The sequence below is a fragment of the Rana temporaria genome, chromosome 13, assembly GCF_905171775.1.
Source record: "Rana temporaria chromosome 13, aRanTem1.1, whole genome shotgun sequence".
In the NCBI taxonomy this organism is placed as follows: domain Eukaryota; kingdom Metazoa; phylum Chordata; class Amphibia; order Anura; family Ranidae; genus Rana; species Rana temporaria.
Genome location: NC_053501.1, coordinates 17,222,051 through 17,242,674, shown reverse-complemented (window position 1 = coordinate 17,242,674; position 20,624 = coordinate 17,222,051). Strand labels below are relative to the sequence as shown.

The following is a 20,624-nucleotide window of genomic DNA, read 5'->3' as shown; positions in this document are numbered from 1 at the left end:
CGTGGACCTTCTGGCGTCCCGTCTCAATCGGAAGGTACCACGGTTTGTGGCCAGGTCAAGGGACCCATGGGCAGACGCGTCAGACGCGTTAGTGGCTCCCTGGGGTCAATATCACCTGATTTACGCCTTCCCTCCTCTAAGGCTCCTACCCCGCCTGCTGCGCAGGGTGGAAGCCGAAGGGATTCCAACGATCCTGATCGCCCCAGATTGGCCGCGTCGCTCTTGGTACGCGGACCTGGTACGTCTGGTGGCAGACGCCCCCTGGCGCCTGCCTCTGAGGGAAGATCTCCTGTCTCAGGGCCCGATCTTCCATCCTGCTTTACGGTCACTGGCTTTAACGGCGTGGCTGTGGAGAACCAGGTACTGAAGGACCGGGGCCTGTCGGGCCCGGTAATCTCTACCATGATACGTGCACGGAAGTCCACTTCTCGAAAAATGTATCATCGTACATGGAAAGCATACATCTCTATGTGTGAGGAGATGAAGTGGCACCCCCGTACTTACGTGGTGTCCCGGATCCTGCTGTTCCTACAGCGGGGAGTGGACCAGGCTCTTGCCTTGAGCACGATCAAGAGTCAGATTTCTGCTCTGGCTGTTTATTTTCAGCGTCCCGTGGCAGCGCACTCTTTGGTTCGCACGTTTGTGCAGGGGGTCCGGCATGTGGCCCCCCCGGTGCGCCCTCCGCTACCTTCTTGGGACTTGAACTTGGTCCTCTCGGCGCTTCAGCGTGCCCCCTTTGAGGACATTCGGGAGATCCCCTTGCTGACTTTGTCGCAGAAGGTGGTCTTTCTGGTAGCTATTACCTCTATCAGACGAGTGTCTGAGCTGGCGGCCTTGTCTTGCAAGGCCCCCTACTTGGTCATCCATCAGGATAAGGCGGTGCTGCGCCCGCGACCTTCTTTTCTTCCGAAGGTCGTTTCGGCCTTTCACATTAACGAGGACATTGTTGTTCCATCATTATGTCCTCAGCCGAAGAACCCGAAGGAAGCCGTTTTACATTCTCTGGATGTGGTTCGGGCCCTTCGAGTTTACTTGTCGGCGACAGCTCCGTTCCGGAAGTCGGACTCGCTGTTCGTGTCTGTGTCCGGTCCCAGTAAGGGCCTGGCAGTCTCGTCGGCCACCATTTTCCAGGTGGATCCGACAGGTTGTGCTTCAGGCCTACGCCCTGAAGGGGCGGGCGCCTCCCTTTCGGGTCACGGCGCATTCGACCAGGGCGATTGGAGCCTCCTGGGCTTTCCGACACCAAGCCTCTGTGTTACAGGTGTGTAAGGCTGCGACCTGGTCGTCGGTCCACACTTTTTCAAAGTTTTATAAGGTGGATGTGAGTGCATCTTCTGATGCCTCATTCGGCCGCAGGGTGTTACAGGCGGCAGTTTAAGGTTGGAGTTCCTCCGTTGAGTAACTCCGGTTTTGTTTGGGGTGTAACCTGTTGTTTGCTGTGTTATTTTTCCCACCCCTCGTTTTTTTGACACTGCTTGGGGACGTCCCTAAGGTCAAAGGATGCTGTGTCCGTCTATGAACGAAAGAGAAAAAAGGATTTTTGTACTCACCGTAAAATCCATTTCTCTGAGTTCATAGACGGACACAGCACCCACCCCTCCTTGGTTTGTACTGCTTGTTACGAACTGAAGCTGCTGAAGCAGGTTGTGGGTTATGCCTGGGGGTGCCACGCCCCCTGGGAGGAGCGGCATGAAGGAAAGTTTTAACACCTTGGGTGCTGTAAGAATTCTGCCTAAAATCTCCTGGTAGGAGGAACATAACCCTAAGGTCAAAGGATGCTGTGTCCGTCTATGAACTCAGAGAAATGGATTTTACGGTGAGTACAAAAATCCTTTTTTTTAACGGAAAAAAAAACGGACTTTACAATCACTTTAACCTTTCCCCCCTCTGCTCAGAAAAAGACAATTGGATTTAAAAGCAGATTTTTCAAGTGGGATATGTTTTGCATATATCCAGATATACTGTCCCAAATTTCCTGCTGATTGGCTAGCATTATGCAAACACCCTCCCATGAACTGCCATTGCTCACTTGTGTTTAAAGCACAAAAATGGGAGGGGGATTTAGGTACCTGCTCCCACTTCTGCCCAGATTGCCACAAAGATCCGATTGGAAGTTCAACCATACTACTTGAGGGACATACAAATATTTTAGGGCTGTTACTGATCAAAATTTTTGTGTTCAAATAATCGTTTTTTTTTTTTTTTTTTTAATCGATTTAATTATAACGCACATACAGATCCAACTACTTTTAGCTGATCTCCTTGCAGGCTGATTCCCAGTGCAGCTACCAACCACTGGAAAAATGGAAAGCAGGATACAAAAAACACACAAAGGCAGCGCTCGATGGGAATAGCATTAAAACTTTTATAGTCTTCAAGTAGGTAACAAAATAAATATTGCACTGGAGATAAAATCGATGTAGCTACATAAACTGTAAAAATGGTGCGAGTAATACCAAACGGTACCAAAAGCAGTCATAAAAACATGTAGCTAAGTATGATACTGGTATAAAAATGTGTACAACGATACCACTGCTGAATCCAGATCAGGAGAGGTTAACATCAGTCCGTCGGCATGTAGATGAACAACTCCCAGTGGATGGCTGTAGAATCCCAGGTTGATGGAGGGAAGTGTAACAGCCCTTGCGTGTGGCAGATAGTAAGGTCCCGCCGGCATGCAGATATGAAGGCACAGCAAAGGAGCCCTTCAGATGGACACGGCAAGCCCCGCCGGTGTCCGTGACGTTACTGGATCTACGACGGATCTCCCTGAAGGCCCAGAAGCCGGCGGAGAGGTGAGTACCAATCAAAAGAATTTTGATTGATCGATCAAAAAAATTAAAGATTAATCGATTAATTAAAAGTTAATTTGCTCAGCCCTAAAATATTTAGCAGCTAAATTGGAAAACCAAACCAGCTGCATATCCCTCTGCATCCATCTTCAAGGCACTGTTTTATTTGAAAACAAGATGGAAATGACTCTTCTCATGTCTGTCTTCATAGGTTCCTTTAAGATCAGAAAGGATTGGTGGTCTCTGAGAAAGAAAGATTCCTCATCACAAGACATGCTTGACAAAAGTTTTATGTTTTATTTTTCATCATGTATAATGTTGTGTCGTCTCATAGATTCTGACCGCAGACATGGAGAAGAGAGAGCGGCAGCAGTTGCGTATGTTGGAGCAGCTAAAGGACATCCAGAGCCGCTACGAGATATGTGAGAGGGAGAGGAGTCAGACCGAGATCAACAATTCTCAATTAGGCCAGCAGCTGGAGGAGGTGACCCAGGAGGCTGAGCGCTGTCTGGCTGAACTACAGCAGGTGGATGCCCAGCGCCTGGAGGCCGAGAAGAAGAAAGAAGATCTGAAGTCCAAAGCGCAAGAGAGCCTCAGACATTGGAAGATGAAGTGTAAAAAGTTAGAGCGTGAACTGGAGAAGAAAGACGAGACCACAAGAGTGACCAGCGAACGTTGTAAACAGGTCAGATGCCAAGACTGCTTTCATGACATGCACAGTACTATGCCTATATGCTTTATGACCCTGGCCCTCAGGGGCCGATGACAGGTCATGACTTTTCAAGGCTTCCAGATGGCACAAGTGATGTTCTCCAGTCTTCATAGAGCAGCACAGATGCAATAATTGGTAATGGGTGATACTCTTTCCACGTAGCAGCACAATATTTTACCTAAGGCAGTGGGAAGAAAAGTGAAGAACAAGACCTGTTTGTGACTTCTGAGTTTTAATTTTGGGAAACAACTTTTGTATCCTAAGCTCTGGTTCACATATATGTGGTGCAAGAAACGCAGTAAATCCAGAGCGTTCACCACACTGAAATCGCATTCTGTTCATGCGATTTTTTTTTTCATCAGTGTCAATGTTAAATTTAATGGCACCCCAAAACAGGTCACAAAACAATGTAATTGCAAGAATCAGCCATGCAAACCGATTTTGGTGCGGCAAAAAAAAATTTGCACCTTTTTTTTTTTTTTTTGGTGCTGTGTGGTGCGAATTGAGCCCATATAAAATTAATGGGCTCAAATCGCACTGCAAAGACTGACACGTGATTTGAATAGGAGTGTGGTCCAATCTCTATCCGAATCGCATGTCCTGTCCCGCACTGCACAAGTGTGAACCCAACCTACAGTAGAAAAAAAGGCAGCATAAAACCCAAAGCCTAGGATCAATTGGTAATCTTTTATATAATCTAAGGTAGGGGTAGGCAAACTTTTGAAAGGTGAAGCTCTATCTGAACAACATAAAATAAATCACAAATCACCAGGGTTCAGTGCTCCTTCTTTTTTTTCTTTTTTTTTTTCTCATTTGTTTTTAAAGAAATTGACTAGCAAAGCCTAACTACATCCATAAGGAAAATATAATGGAACAAATGTCACTGTAAAAATGTAAACCTAGCCTACCTTAGCAGCGAACGGTGTCAGTAGAGCAGTGTGTGGTGACAGTAGTTTTTAATACATAATAAAAAACAAAAAAATGTTTACTATGCTTCAGTTATGAATTAACACACTGAGTGATCGGCACTGCTCACTCACTGTGTGTGTTCAGAAAAAGATGGGTCTGGAAAATTAAATTTTTTACCAGCCCCTTCCTAGGCTCTCATTCTGTAATGATCCCCTGCATCAGTCGGTGGGTGAGGAAGGAAGATGGCAGTGATGTGGGGGCGACTGGACAGCATAAGCAAGAGTTACCTTGACATGGTGGGGGCGGCATTTACTGGAACTGATCCAATATCCTCAGGCAGCTGAAAGATGGTGGGAGAGAGAGGAGGCGTGGTGGCTTTCAGGGGCTGCAAGAGGGAAAGGGGATCAGTTCCAGTAAATGCCACCACTGCTCCTTTCTAGGTTCCAGGGGTTGGCATGGAAGGGATGCGACATACCCATCACCCGCCCGCCCACAATCTAGGGTTGCAGACTCCTGATCTAAGGTCTTGAAAAAGAAGCATAATATCAATGTACAGTTCTTGAACCATACAAAGGTCATTTCATGCCTGGAGAGACACTTTAACTTTACAATCTACCAATGCTGATCATACAGGACAATGCTGATTTCTCTGCTTGTGTGAGGTGGTTGGTCTTGTATCCATCCTTCCTGTATTTTCTGCAGACAGCTTGTAGTGGGTGGGACCCCCTCATAGCTCTACTCTTTGCACAGGCTTTTTGGATTACAGTGGTGAAGTCACTTCTGTGTTTATACGGTAATAATAACTGGATTTTCAGAGGCATTTAGTACGCACAAAGTGGATTTATATTCTTTGTGGATATTAAGAGATACATTTTAGATACATATTTTTTTATTGTGCCTGGACTTCAGCTTTACCTAAACATTAAAGCGGATGTTCCCTGGAAAAAAAATATTAAAAGCCAGCAGCTACAAATACTGCAGCTGCTCACTTTTAATATTAGGACACTTACCTGTCCTGGAGTCCAGCGGCGTCCGCAGCAGAGGACGAGCGAACGCTCGTCACCCTGCTGCTCCCCCCTCCATCCACGCTGAGGGAACCAGGAAGTGAAGCGCTCCGGCTTCACTGCCCGGTTCCCTACGGCGCATGCGCGAGTCGCGCTGCGCCCGCCGATTGGCTCCCGCTGTGTGCTGGGAGCGGAGTTTTCCCAGCACACAACTGGGGGGGGGGGGCGATGGGATGTGACGAAATGCCTGTCTTTTGCCTGTGAATGCCGGGCCGGAAGTGGGTGCAAATACCTGTCTTTAGACAGGTATCTGCACCCCCCTCCCCCTGAAAGGTGTCAAATGTGACACCGGAGGGGGGGAGGGTTCCGATCGGCGGGACTTCACTTTAGGGTGGAGAACCGATTTAAAGCGGTTGTATAGTCCTAAAAAAATGTAAAGCAAAATGCATAATGAGCTAGTAGGCACCGCATACAGGCTCATTATGAAATACTTACCTTAGAACGAGGCATCAGTAACTCACCTGGTCCATGCCGAGATAGCTGACATGTTGCCTCGACGTGTCTTCTGGGTATCGCGGCTCCAGCGCTGTGAGTGGCTGGAGCTGCGATGTCGTCATTCCCACACATGCACGCGGGTGACTTCATTGTGAGGGGAATATCTCCTAAACCGTAAAGGTTTAGGAGTTTTTTTTTTTTACCTTCAGAAAAGCATTATTATAGGCTTGCCTGTAGGTAAAAGTGAAAAAAAATTATACAACTGCTTTAACAACTTCAAATATGTACTTACTAAAATGACTGCATATGTCTGTGTTGTTATTATGACATTTTCATATTGTAACATAACAACACATGGCCTGTCCTTCTAGGAGGGGAAGGAGAAAGACGAACTGAAGTGTCAGCTACAGGCCACCATACAGCAAGGAGAAAGTCTCCGTAAGGAGCTGGCAGAGGTGCTGGCCAGACGGGCGCAGCAGGAGGAGGAATTGCATCTAAAACAAGTACGGTTGTCTGAGGGCCAGGAACAGCAAATGGAACTGGAAAGGGAATTGCGGGAATCCCAAGAGTTGGCAGGATGGCTTCAAGGTAATACCTCTGTAGTGTACAGGCATTGTAACATTTACTGTCCTACTCATTTTATTTGAATTTTTGATGGTGTGCACTGTGCAGGGGTTGTCAGATGTATACTGTGTGTTTTATATATATATATATATATATATATATATATATGTGTGTGTGTGTGTGTGTGTGTGTGTGTGTGTGTGTGTGTGTGTGTATATATATATATTATATGCTGCTATTCATATATAGTCATATTCATTTTCTTATTTTGTTATGTTGCAGACTGATATTACAGTTGTTTAATGATAAAAAAAATGAATTTATTCTACACTTAATACACACCAATGACAAAGTGAAAACTGGGGGCTTCAATCCGAGGTAGGAAATACATAATGAGCTAGTATGCTAAGCTCATTATGCCTTTGTCTTGCAGGGATTTTTTTAAAAAAAAAATTCAGTTGGGTTTACAACCACTTTAAGTATTCAGACCCTTTACTCAGTATTTTGTCAAAGCACCTTCTGTTGCGATTACAGCCCAAGTTTTTTTGGGTATGGAGAAACAAGCTTTGCACACCTGAATCGGGGGATTATCTGCCATTCTTCTTTGCAAATCCTCTCAAGCTCAGTCAGGTTGGATGGAGACTGTCGGAGAGCCATTTTCAGGCCTCTCCAGAGATGCTCAATAGGGTTCAGGTTAGAGCTCTGGCTGAGCCACTTTAGGACAGTCAGAGTTGTCCCTAAGCCACTTCTGTGTTGTCTTGGCTGTTGCCCAGTCTGCGGTCCTGAGCGCCGTGTAACAGGTTTTCATTAGGAAAATAAGGAAAAAAACCTTGTGAGCTGCTCCACTTAACCTAAAATGCCTAAATTAACTTAATCTATTATCAGCTGCCCACACTTCCCGAAAATGCGATATGTAAAGTGCAAGTGCTCCGTGAATCCCACTCAGTCCTTGATTAGGTATTAAACTTAACAACAAACAGTCCTAATGGCATCAATCATATGATAGTGTCTTCATGCGGTGCCCATACATCTCCCACCAGGTGTAAGCCTGTAATTACTGTCAGTAGCCTCCAGAGATCCTCCTTTCTTTCCTTTATCCTATTTAGATTATGGGATGCTGTTTGTGAAACATAGATCTCTTGCTCCTCCTGATGTTAGCCCAGCTCAGAAGCCTCTATTTTCCTCCTGGTTTGTTTAACCACTTACCGCCCGGCCTATAGCAAAATGACGGCCGGGCGGTGGTTCAGTTATCCTGACTGGACGTCATATGACGTTCAGCTGGATAACAGCCGCCGCGTGCCCGTGGGGGTGCGCATCGTGGCGATCGGTGGTCTCTGTGGTGGGGGGGATGTTTCATTGTGTACATAGTGACCTGTTAAGTGTGAGCCACCCTCCCCAAGGCCTGTGCCATCATGTGCTCCTCCTGGTCTTCCCATCTGCACCACCAACTGGGGAACCCCACACCCCTTCATCTCTACTTTTATTACATGTAACACAAACACAGCCGCCTGGGGAACCGCACCGGGATACCCCCCTTCCTACACTGCAGTGTGCAAGTGGTACTTCTCACCACAAGACTGAACACTGCAAGCCAGGAGGGACACAAATCATCTGGGCTGGAAGTCACCGACAGAGACCGACATGCGCGCGCTCTCTCTCTCTCTCTCTTTGTCATCATCAAAACCAGCATACACACATGGAAAGGCATGGCACGAAGAGTGCCGCTCTAAGAAGGGCGCCTGTAGACACATGCCTACAGTGCCTGTTTGGAAATTTGGCCCTGGTTTCAGCAGATTAGAGAATCGTGTTCCTCACAGTGTGAGAGTCCTTGAGGTGCTTTTTTGCAAACTCCCAGCAGGCTTTCATGTGTTTTGCACTGAGGAGGGGCTTCAGCTTAGACACTCTGCCAGATCGGTGGAGGGCTACAGTGAGGGTTGTCTTTCTGGAACTTTGTCCCGTCTCTATATAGGATCTCTGAAACACGGTTTATTACAACTATTGTTGCAAGGGGTTGGAATATTTATGCCAATGTGGTATTTCAATACTTCCTTTTTAATAAATTCAAGGATGCTTCTAATATTCTGTTTTCATTTTGTCATTATAGGGTACTGAGTGTAGATTAATGAGAAAAGTGGGAAAAAAATAAATTTAACCAGCTCCCTCCCATCGTATAGACACTAAACATATAGTCATATGGGGTCATACCACTCTCACTGCTTTTGCACGCCCATGGTGGCACGCTGTATCCCTGAGGCATCCCTGATCTCGGTAAAGAGCCAATGCCGCGGCTATTCACTTATGTGTCAAATCACAGCTGATTACATAAACAAGGAATGCCGGTTATCGGATTTTCTCTCCTCACACTGACAGAGTGTGAGGAGTGGAGAGACAATCGGCGGCATTTCCTTACAGGGGAGACCTGCACATATAATCCGTGCAGCCCCAACAGTGATTGTCAGTGCCCAGCAATGCCGCCATTCCATGCCCATCAGTGATTCTAATATGTGCTGCCTATCAGTGCTGCATATTAGTGCCGCCTCATCAGCCCACATCAGTGGAGGGGAATTGCTTATTAAACCATTTTCTAACAGAAATTAAGACCCTTTTTTATTTTTTATAGTAAACAAAAAAAACTACAGTGGTGATTAAATATTATCAAAATAAATCTCTATCTGTCTCAAATGATAAAAATGTAATTTGGGTACAGTGTTGCATGACCACGCAATTGTCATTTTAAAGTGCAACAGCGCTGAAAGCTGAAAATTGACCTGGGCAGGAAGGGGGTGAAATTGCCCAGTATTAAAGCGGTTAAACGACTGTATTTTCTGGCTGCAACATAACTTTTTTTTTTTTTTTTTTAAGGCAACCAAACGTAAAAAAAAAAAAACCATAAACACGCTCATGTGTCCCCACAAGCTACAGAAAAAAAATCTCTCTGTGTAGATATATGTAGAAAAATTGTATTCCACTGTACTAACCATGCAACGTTAGTTCAGCGATCCCTCCCTGCTGAGCTGCTGTGTTCTGACAGGGGGACTCGCGCCCCCCCCCCCCCCCCGCCAGAACATTCCGATTGGCACTCCCTGCCATTGACTGAGAGGTGCTGACCGGGAGTCCATTGAATGCTGGTCTTCCAGCATGCACGTCTGATAGAGCAACATACACGGTCCGAAGGTCAGACCTTTCACCTTAGTGGCAAGGTTTGCTTATTCAAAGTGCCTCTATCACCTCCCTAAAATACTGCATAACAGAACCTTGAGCGAATTGCACAGCAGCTGCAGCATTGGGAACATGTTGCATGTTCCAACCTAAAAACGGGTGGAACATGTTCCTGAGGGTGAACTTATCCCTTTTAATCAGAACAGTGAGAGTATCACAAAGGGAACAAATACATTCTGAAATGACAATTAAATTGAATGATTGTGCTGTGTGTGTGGCCAGTGTTCTACTACTCTGTGTAGAGCAAACAAAGATGGATGTTGGGTCAAAGAATATAATATAGAATGAAGACCCGGAAGGCGGTTTATAATGATTTATAATTCTTTGCCCTTCCCTTTTAACCTTTGAATCTTTTGGGGGGGTTTCCCAGTCTATGAAGCTATTGCAGTTCAGTCTAAGGAAAGCAGCATAATAAAAAAGATGGATTATCCTAGTTTAGTTTGGTGTAAATTATCAGCAAAAAGAAATGTCTGGAACGCTTTTAGAAACTGGACAAATTTATTAAGAGAATTGATTTAGCTGATGTTTTGGAGGAGCGTTTAGAATTGCCTATAGCAGCATTTTAAAAAGATGAAACTGACTGATTCCATACTTACCATGAAAATTAAAATGGAAACCTATCCATTTATGCATGTGCCCCTTCTGTTCACACATTAAAGCCGGCCAGAGACCGATCAAAATTCAGAGGGTTCTGCAGGAACTGGATGAATTTTGATCCATCAACAGGCCAGACTGGTTGTACTGAAGTCATTCGATCGACTTCAATACAACCAGTCTGTTGAGTTTTCGTCATACAGTTACTGCCACTGGCTATAGCTGGCAGTAGTGATCATTGTGTTCTGACTGCAAAGAAACCTCATTATAAAACGCGCATGGGGAGGGATTCCCCCATCAACACTGACTGCCTCCCGCTTTTGTATTCTAAGGTTTCCTTGTCAGGAGAATAGAACGATTTTCTTTCCTTCAACCCATGGTTGAAGGAAAGGAAATTACATAATTTATGGCCAACTTAAGTGTCTAAAAGTGTCTTTAAGTGTCTCTAAAGCTACATCATAAAAAACTATCAATAATTGGTGTATTACATGCTGTCCATACTCACTCAGTCACTATGAGATTTGTTTTCTGTATTCTGCAAAAAAAAAATGTTGATTCTGCAGCTCTCTATCTTCCCCCCTTCTGTCCATGTCCCCAGTTCACTTAGGGATTTTGCAGCTGTGGTGGCAGCTCTGCACATGCTCAGTTTTCAGAGAGTGAAAATGCTCAGCATAGAAGCTCAATCACATCTGAGCAGCCCATGTGACTATAGAGTCACACATGTGGGTGTATACATAGTGGTAAATGCCAGCCCACTCCCTCCCTTCCTCCTCCTACAGGCACACTAGACAGCTAAACACAATAGGGGCAGGATATTGCCACCCTCTTATTCTAAAACACAGGCTGGACTAGGCGTAACTGGCAAAAACCCGCCCATACCATGTTATTGCCCACAAAATGAATGTGACATATAATTCAACGGTTTGCGTATATTATAGGTGCCTAAAATAAGCACATTAGTACACCAAGCAATATGGTCCCTGCAACATGACCGTTAATTTGCCTCCATTTGCGCATTATTCTCCTGTCGGAATTTCTAATTTTGCGCCCATTGCCTCCTGATGGGAGAGAGCAAGTTATCTAGGGTAATGGTTGTGGGAGATGAGATGGTATCTAAGGTAGGGATGAACACAGCAATTGTTTCTGCATACACCTAACTTTCCTTTTTGGTTGAATAAAGGGGAGCTCCAAGACAGGTTGAAGTCCAGCAACAGCTTCAGGAGAACCGTGAGAAGCTGCAAGAAGAGTTGTTGTCCGCTGGTCGGGCTCAGGAGAAGAGCAGCAACAAAATTTTGGAACTTCAGGAAGCTGTCCGAGATCTGAGCGGCGAGAGGGCGGAGCTGAGCAGTAAACTGGCACAGGAGGAGAAGAGTGGAAAAGAGCTCCGGCGAAACCTATGTGAAGCCCAGAAACAGGCTGAGTTTGCTCGGGAAGAGCTGAATTCAGCAGGCAGACAGCTAAAGATGGAACGGGAGGTACATCAGCGGGAACTGACAGATCTGCGGTCCGCAGCCCAGACTGCTAAGAGCAAACATGATCGCAACATCCAGGAAATGCTGGAACGCTTCAGGCAAGAAACAGAACAGCTGGAAGGTCACATCCGCAGCCTCAAGGTGATGGAAGCTGACAGATAAGGTTGCAGAAATGATGTCCATTGCTGAAATTCTTTTACAACTGTCTTGATTGGTTTGAGCTAGAGACCACATTGGACTGATTGAGTTACAGTGAGGGGAAAATCATGTGGTCCCCTGCAGATTTTGTACATTTGCCCACTGACAAAGAAATGATCAGTCTATAATTTTGATGGTAGATTTATTTTAACAGTGAGAGACAGAATAACAAAAATATACAGAAAAAACGCATTTCAAAAAAAGTTATTAATTTGATTTGCATTTTAATGAATGAAATAAGCATTTGATCCCCTATCAATCAGCAAGATTTCTGGCTTCAGGTGGTCTTCTATACAGGCAACAAGGAGTGCTCCTAATATCAGCTTGTTACCTGTATAAAAGACACCTGTCCACAGAAGCATTCAATCAGATTCCAATCTCTCCACCACGGCCAAGACCAAAGAGCTGTCCAAGGATGTCGGGGACAAGATTGTAGACCTAAACAGGCTGGAATGGGCGACAAGACCATCGCAAGCAAGCTTGGTGAGAGACGACAACAATTGGTGCAATTATTTACAAGTGGAAATTGCCAAAATAACTGTCAATCTCCCTCTGTCTGGGGCTCCATGCAAGATCTCACCTTTTGGAGTTTCAATGATAATGAGATCGGTGAGGAATCAGCCCAGCCCAGAACTATCTCTAAATCAGCTGGGACCATAGTCACCAAGAAAACAATTGGTAATGCACTACGATGTAAAGGGCCTGAAATCCTGCAGCGCCCGCAAGGTCCCTCTGCTCGAGAGAAAGCACATGTACAGGCCCGTCTGAAGTCTGCTAATGAACATCTGAACATCAGAGAACTGTGTGCAAAATGTTGTGGTCGGATGGGAACAGAATCAAACTCTTTGGCATCAACTCAACTCGCCGTGTTTGGAGGAGGAGGAATGCTGCCTATGACCCCAAGAACACCATCCCCACTGTCAAATATGAAGGTGGAAACAATATGCTTTTGTGGGTGTTTTTCTGCTAAGGGGCCACAGGACAACTTCACATCAAAGGGACGATAGATGGAGCCATGTATCGTCAAATCTTTGGTGAGAACCTCCTTCCCTCAGCCAGGGCATTGAAAATGGGTCTTAGATGGGTATTCCAGCATGACAAAGACTCAAAACACACAGCCAAGCAACAAAGGAGTGACTCAAGAAGAGCACATTAAGGTCTTGAAGTGGCCTAGCCAGTCTCAGGACCCTTAATCCCATAGAAAATATGTTGCGGGGAGCTAAAGCCGCCTCAAAAACCTTAATAACTTGGAGAGGATCTGCAAAGAGGAGTGGGACAAAATCCCTCCCAAGATGTGTGCAAACCTGGTGGCCAACTACAACCCCTGGCAAAAAGTATGGACTCGCCACTCTTGGAAAATGTTCATTTAATTGTGTAGGAAAAAAAAAAAAAAAAATCGCATACATGACTCAAAGCTATTTTCATTTAAACATTCCAACCCTCTGGTTTTAAGAAACACTTAAAAATATTATTATAAAAAATTGAAAAAATAATAAAAACATAAAAATTTTTTTTTAAAGAAGGGAGCTGTAGTCAATTGAATTTTCCTTTTTTCTCGCCAGAAGGTTGGGACTGTTGAATGAAAATAGTTTTGAGGCATGTCTGTGATTCGTTTTTTTTTTTTTTTTTTTTTATACACAATTAAACAATTAAATGAACATTTTTCAAGAGTGGTGATTACATACTTTTTTGCCAGTGGTTGTACAAGAAACGTCTGACCTCTGTGATTGCCAACAAGGGTTTTGCACCAAGTCATATCTTGCGAAGGGGTCAAATACTTATTTCACTCATTTAAAATGCAAATCGATATATAATTTTTTTGCAATGAATTTTTCTGGATTTTTTGGTGGTTATTCTGTCTCACAGGTTTATTTTAACAATCATTAAAATTTATAGACCGGTCATTTCTTTGTCAGTGGGCAAATGTACAAAATCAGCAGGTGATCAAATACTTCCCCCCTCACTGTATTCTTAGTTGATATTAGATTGCTCTGTGGATGGGTGGTAGTACCTCCTATTGGAGGTATGGGCAGCTACCTTACTGGTACGACTGTGATGTCACATCAGTGGGAAAGATATTTGGAAAGGGAGAGAGGAGCACTCAGTGTCTGGAGCAATGCCACACCTGATGGAAAGATTGTATGAGCCATAGATCTATATTTATTACTACTACTATTTATTATTCAGATCTGATCTCTCATTGAAATTCATATGTCTACTTCTGAGTTAATGTGTTGAAAAAAATCAAATTTATTTTTTTGTATATTGTCATCCAATCAAATCTTTTTGACATCTAGTTCATTTTATTTTTTTGTAACTTTTAATCGAAATTCATGATCTTTGCATATCAAATGAATATCATTTAATCTGCCCCCGAGTATGTGAGAGATCTCTTCTATACTCTTAGGCCTCATTCACACAGGCGGACTCCGTCGCTACGGAGTCCGCCTGCTCCTGTCAGTTCAGCGGGAGATCTGTCTGCAGATCTCCGCTGAGCCGACGGATGAGAAGCTCCTCTCTGCTCACTGAGCGGGGGAGGGGCTTGTCGGGCACCACTGTCCCTCCTATGGAGCGATCTGATGAAAATGGACAGCATGTCCGTTTTCATCAGATCTTATCCGATCCGCATGGACGGATGGAGGACGTGGCCCCCCATACGTCTGGACCATGTCTCCGCTGACATCCGACGCTCCATAGCGATGCATGGAGCGGCCGTTCAGGTCCGTGACAGGCGGACCCGAACGGCCGTCGTGTGAATGAGGCCTTATATCATAGGTGCAGTGCTAAAAGCTACATCAGATTGTAAAGTCTGATTCACATATAACTTATCGGGCCTTTTTAAAAAATCCATTCTTGATTCTGCATCAAAATGAGTTGAAATGACAATCGGCACAGACAAAGACAAGGCGTATCCAAGGAGAAGCTGTCACCAACACCTCTTCACACTGCCCCCTTGCCCATTTGCATGAACCTCCACCAAGGAAGGTCAGACATGCATTTTCCAAAGAAAACAATCCTGAACCGGTTGTCCTGGAAATTAATGACCATACTCTTTCAGTGCCCACAGTTTCCTTACATTACTCACGTATTTGTGAGGAAGAGTAGAAGGAGCGTAACAAACATAGTGTAGTATTTTTGAGAAAAATTTAATAGTAAAACGGCAATACACGAACTACGTTAAAATCAGAAACCAGCGATATAAAATGAAACCAAAGTTTCTAACCAAGAAAATGGCTGCCATGGCACAACTCCTCCCTAGGAAGACATTGTGACATCGTCATGCATTTGGCCATTTTTTTATTTATTTTTTTAGCCCTTCACATATACTGTATTGTACACGATCATATTGTATATATGTTACTTACAATTAGTTGTGCACTAAAATAAAAATTCTGGTGCAGAAAATACGAAAATTCACAATGTACTTGGGTGAAAATCGAAACAGACAGTCCAAAAAATAAAATTTAAAACATATTGAGGCCGGCTATTTTGCATTGAAGCCAATGGGATGTGATTTTTGCATTGGAGTCAGCGGGGGCGATATTTGCATTGACGCCAATGGGACACGTGTCATGGTTATGCAGTAATGTTTGTCTGTCAGCTTACCTCCTCCATATGTCCTGCTTTAGAGGCCAGACACATTCACCTGGCTGTTTAAGTAATCTCTCATCCAAGCATGGCCCCATCCCAGGTCCTATCGGTATTGTCAGAAGTTTTTTCTCCTTAATGCATAGGATGCATTAAGATGAAAAAACTTTTACCTTTACAACCCCTTTAAACGCTTGGAGCCCTGACCATTGTACAATGACGGCCACAAGGTGGCGCTACAATGCCGGGAGGACGTCCATTGACGTCCTCGGCTCCTCCGGCCACTGGGGGGCGCGCTCGCGTGTTTGCCCACCGCGTCACTTATGTGCCGATGTGCACACCTGACGGCCGCGATGTCCACCAGGTACCCGCAATCAGCCGTTACACAGACAGGGACGTGGATCTGTACATAGGGACACAGATCGGTCACCTCCCCCATTCAGTCCCCTCCCCCCACAGTTAAAATCACTAGTAGGGAACACATTTAACCCCTTCCTCACCCCCTACTGGTAACCCCTTCCCTGCCAGTCACATTTATACAGTAATTAGTGCATATTTATAGCATGGATCGCTGTATAAATGTGAATGGTCCCAAAAATGTGTCAAAAGTGTGCGATGTGTCCGCCATAATGTCGCAGTCCTAATAAAAATCGCAGGTCGCCGCCATTACTAGTATAAAATAATAATAAAAAAAGTCATAATTCTGTCCCCTTTTCTTGTAGGCTCTATAACTTTTGCACAAACCAATCACTATACGCTTATTGCATTTTTTTTTTTTTTTTTTTACCAAAAATATGTAGAAGAATACGTATCGGCCTAAACTGAGAAATGTTTTTATTTTTTTTTCAAAATTGGGATATTTATTATAGCAAAAAATTAAAAATATATATTTTTTCCAAATTGTCGCTCTCTTTTTGTTTGTAGCACAAAAAAAAAAAAAACGCAGAGGTGATCAAATGCCACCAAAAGAAAGCTCTATTTGTGGGAACAAAAGGAAGTCAATTTTGTTTGGTAGCCATGTCGCATGACCGCACAATTGTCAGTTAAAGTGACGCAGTGCCGAAAGCAGAAATTTCGCCTGGGCAGGAAGGGAGTGGTTAACTGTATTTATTAAACTAAAAAAAAAATTCTAGGTGGTATTTGGCTACAATACCTTGAACAAGCTTTCGGCCATTGTGACATCACTGCACCTTTCCTTATTGACAGTATGACAGTCTTGCCCACTAGCGTTTTTAAAACGAGGTTACAAAGGCATATCCTCAGATTGGTTTTACAATAGATTAGCTCAGTTTTGGAACGATTGAGTGGAAGTAATTTAGGCCACGCTTCCAAACATTGTGTGCATTGTTCTTGATTCCTGTGTTCTGATGCCTGTAGTCTTGCATTTTGTTTGCAGACAATTGCATGTTCCCACAATTCTCTGCAGCTGCGGGCACATAATTGCAGCTTTGTGCACTGATTTGCAGTGCATGAGTGTCGGCGATCGCATCACAAGCCAGTCAGGAGTAAATTGACACAAATTTACTCTGTGACCAGCCAGGCTGGAAAGGAGGGATTTTGGATTTTTGAGTTGACCCTGACTATGTGAATTAACATATTTTTTTTTTTTTCTTAGGCTGAGCTTATCGACTGCAAGTCTTTGGTGAGATCGCAACGCCAGCGAGTGGAGAAGATGAAAGTGGAATGTGACAAACTTTCAGAGGAAGTGTTGCGGGGTAGAGAGGAGTTTGCCACCCTGAGGTGCAAGTACCAGCTGACTGCAGAGGATGCAGAGGAGAAGGTGAGAGCAGGCGATGGGGATGGTCCACAGATGTGGGTTAGATATTTTGTAAACTTTGTGCAAGCCAATCGATAAACGCTTATTGCGTTTTTTTTTTAATTTTTTTTACCAAAAATAGGTAGAAGAATACGTATCGGCCTAAACTGAGGGGAAAAAAATGTTATATCTTTTTTTGGGGATATTTATTATAGCAAAAAGTAAAAATTGTCGCTCTATTTTTGTTTATAGCGCAAAAAATAACGTGATCAAATACCACCAAAAGAAAGCTCTATCTGTGGGGAAAAAAGGGAGCCACGTCGCACAATTGTCAGTTAAAGCGACCTAGTGCCGAATCGCAAAAAGGGGCAAGGTCCTTCACCCGCATAATGGTCCGGGTCTTAAGTGGTTAAAGCTCCACAAAAGTTGAATGTTTTTTAACCAATTAAATTCTTGGCTTAATTTTCCCAGACAATAAAAGATGAAACCTAGTTGGTTGCTATGAGTTAAACTGTACCAAGAAGCTCTTTTTTTTTTTTTTTTACTTTTGTGGAATTACACATCGGAGGTGTACTTCTCCAATCAGTCAGCTGGGGGAGCTTCAGTCTCACTGAATACTTGCAGTCATCGAGGTTAGAGAGGCAATTCTCTAGTCTCAGTCCCGTCAAAGTCTGTGTTCTAGAGTAGCCACGTGTTCTTTGTGTCTGCATGCGTTGTATTGAGATGGTATTGTGCAGAGAGTGCCTGTGATCAGACATTGAGGGTGGTTGTGACAGTGGGGCAGTGTGTGCGCAGCACCTGTCACCCCAGGGATCCCACTGACGAATCGCACATATGAAACATGTGGAAGGCAGCAAATGGTTGCTTTTTGATGTGTGACTGGATTAGTCCATATAAGACCAGCAATATCTCCACATATATACAATAACTCCACATGACCAGCAATATCTACTTCCATGGTCCTTATCAGCAGGAACATCCCCTACAGAGATTGCTAATTCTCTTATGTGACAGCCGGCTTCTGACTGAGAAGCTGTATTGGGATATGGGAGGGGATAGGATGGCAGGCCTTGAGTGCAGCCCTAATCATAGGATGGCAAGAGCAGAGTGCCCGCAGTGCAGCCATATTCATAGGATGGCGAGAGCAGAATGCAGCCAGCCATAGGATGGCGAGAGCAGAGTGCAACCATGGTCATAGGATGGCTATAGATGCCTCTGTATGACATGTTTATTGGTAATCCCTAAACCTATGTATACTGTACTGTGATCTGTTGCATGGTGCTATACTTTTTATGTTGTATACTGCTGTGTGTCACTATACAGTATACACAGTGCGGGATTCTTTTATTTTAATGGTAGGTTTATTTTAACAGTGAGACAGAATAACAACAAAAATATCCAGAAAACGCATTTCAAAAAAGTTCCGGGCCACTTTTTGCGATTCGGCACTGCGTCGCTTTAACTGGCAATTGCGCGGTCGTGCGACGTGGCTCCCAAACAAGTGTCTGAAATGCGAAATCTTGTTTATACTACGTGATTTCGCGCAGCCGAGCCAACCTGCCGCCATAAAACTGCGGCGGCTGGTCGGCTAGTGGTTAATGAGTGCAATAAGTATTTGATCTCCTATTAATCAGCAAGATTTCTGGCTCCCAGGTGTCTTCTATACAGGTAACGAGCTGAGATTAGGAGCATGCTCTCTTAAACTCTTGTAGTCAGGGAGAGCTGACATTCCTCCTCAGGTTGCAGGTTACTAGGTATGGTGGGTGTACGACAAGATGGGGAAAAATGGGCGCCAGTCACTTTTAAACACGTTCAAAGAGTTTTTATTTCTTTTAACAGGAACCCCCTAGAGAGGGTTAGGGCACAGGATACCGTTGGGCAAATGCAATAGCAACTTGGCAGACTTTGCAGACAAAAATAGAACTAGGCCGACAGAAATACAGAAAAGGGCCTTTTAAGCTGAATGCAACAATCTGTATCTTGTAGCGACTGCTGTCTCCTATGTAAAGTGAAAAATTCAGAATAGGCTGCACTCCCCCACAATGATGTATAATAAAATTCTTTATTGAAAAAACACACAATTTGGTGGTTTTGACAAAGCATGTAAATCGCGTGAAACGCGCCAACCTCTTTCCTTCTCTTGCCCTGCCTGTGCCCATCCTGTACTTATGTTTTTTCCATAAAGAATTTGATTATACATTGTTGTGTGGGAGTGCAGCTTATACAGAATTTTTCACTTTGCATGTGACTGCTGCGGTGGCAGGGCGTGCACCCCTTCCTTGGGATTACCCTTCGACTCCTAGCCGATGCCATTTCACCTGTGAGCAGCAGGACTTTTCCTTTCACTCACCCGAACTTCATTTGCTGTCTCCTATGGCAACAACTTCACTCACAGTATACCACTGTAGTCTCTCAAGCTTAGCTCCCAGCTGCCTACTGGACTTCTCAAGCTTCACTCACCGTATCCCACTGTATTCTTCAAGCTCCGCTCACAGTATCCCAATGGACTTCTTGGACTCGGCTACCTGCTGGATCCCTCAAGCTCAACTCACAGCTACCCACTGTACTTATCTTCAAACTCTTCTTACAGCTACCCACTGTATTTCTGAATGAGTCTCTACTGAAGCTTTCCACTTCACCGTCTCCGGCTAGTGAAGCATCTGCTCTGATACTCCTTCAGAACTCCATCCCTTCTAAACTTGCCTTCTGCAACAGCAGTGGTCGTTTCTCTGGAAACTGATTCTCAATTACCTCTCGCAACAATTGTGCTCCCCTCGGGCTAAGCCTCTACACTACACACGTGGTTAGGCCCCAGGATTCAAGCCTACACCTCTGCTCCTGCTTCTCACGCACCCACCCAGGCCACCGCCCGGTTGGAAAGAACCTTGATCACCTGACTTCTTCCAAATAAATAGCTTATCCGAGCAAAGCGGCCAAAGTAAACTCCTGCTAATTGGCTGAGACAACATATTTACTCCTAACCTGAATTCACTGTAATCTAGCATCCTAATGACAAAGGCAACAGTGTCACTTATTGACAGAAGAAAGCGACTACAAATTAAACTCAAGCTTGGGAAAGAAACCAGTGGATCAAAGCCTACAAATTAGCCAGGCTAGTTACCACTTGGCACAACTAAATTCACTAGCAGCCCTGTTTAGGACAAGGGTGCTACATTACTAAAGGCAAACGTATCCTTTAATCAATAGGTCAGTGACCAGGATCACACCCAGGCTGTGCACATGGTCTGATAAGAGTTGTATTCCCGAGGGTTAAACCAGCTGGACATGTTTGCTGTCAATTTTGAGGTTAGCCTCTGCCCT

The 20,624-nt window shown here is 44.4% G+C and overlaps 1 protein-coding gene across 1 annotated transcript in view; it reads left to right on the top strand.

The window, feature by feature from the left end:
• The window catches only part of CEP128 (centrosomal protein 128), a 256,542-nt gene that overhangs the window by 81,373 nt on the left and 154,545 nt on the right, over positions 1-20,624 (top strand). The window contains exons 14-18 of the mRNA XM_040333200.1: positions 3,127-3,477; positions 6,284-6,500; positions 7,583-7,664; positions 11,470-11,902; positions 17,163-17,327. Coding sequence (XP_040189134.1) covers positions 3,127-3,477; positions 6,284-6,500; positions 7,583-7,664; positions 11,470-11,902; positions 17,163-17,327 — 1,248 coding nt within the window. The remainder of the gene's footprint in view (positions 1-3,126; positions 3,478-6,283; positions 6,501-7,582; positions 7,665-11,469; positions 11,903-17,162; positions 17,328-20,624) is intronic.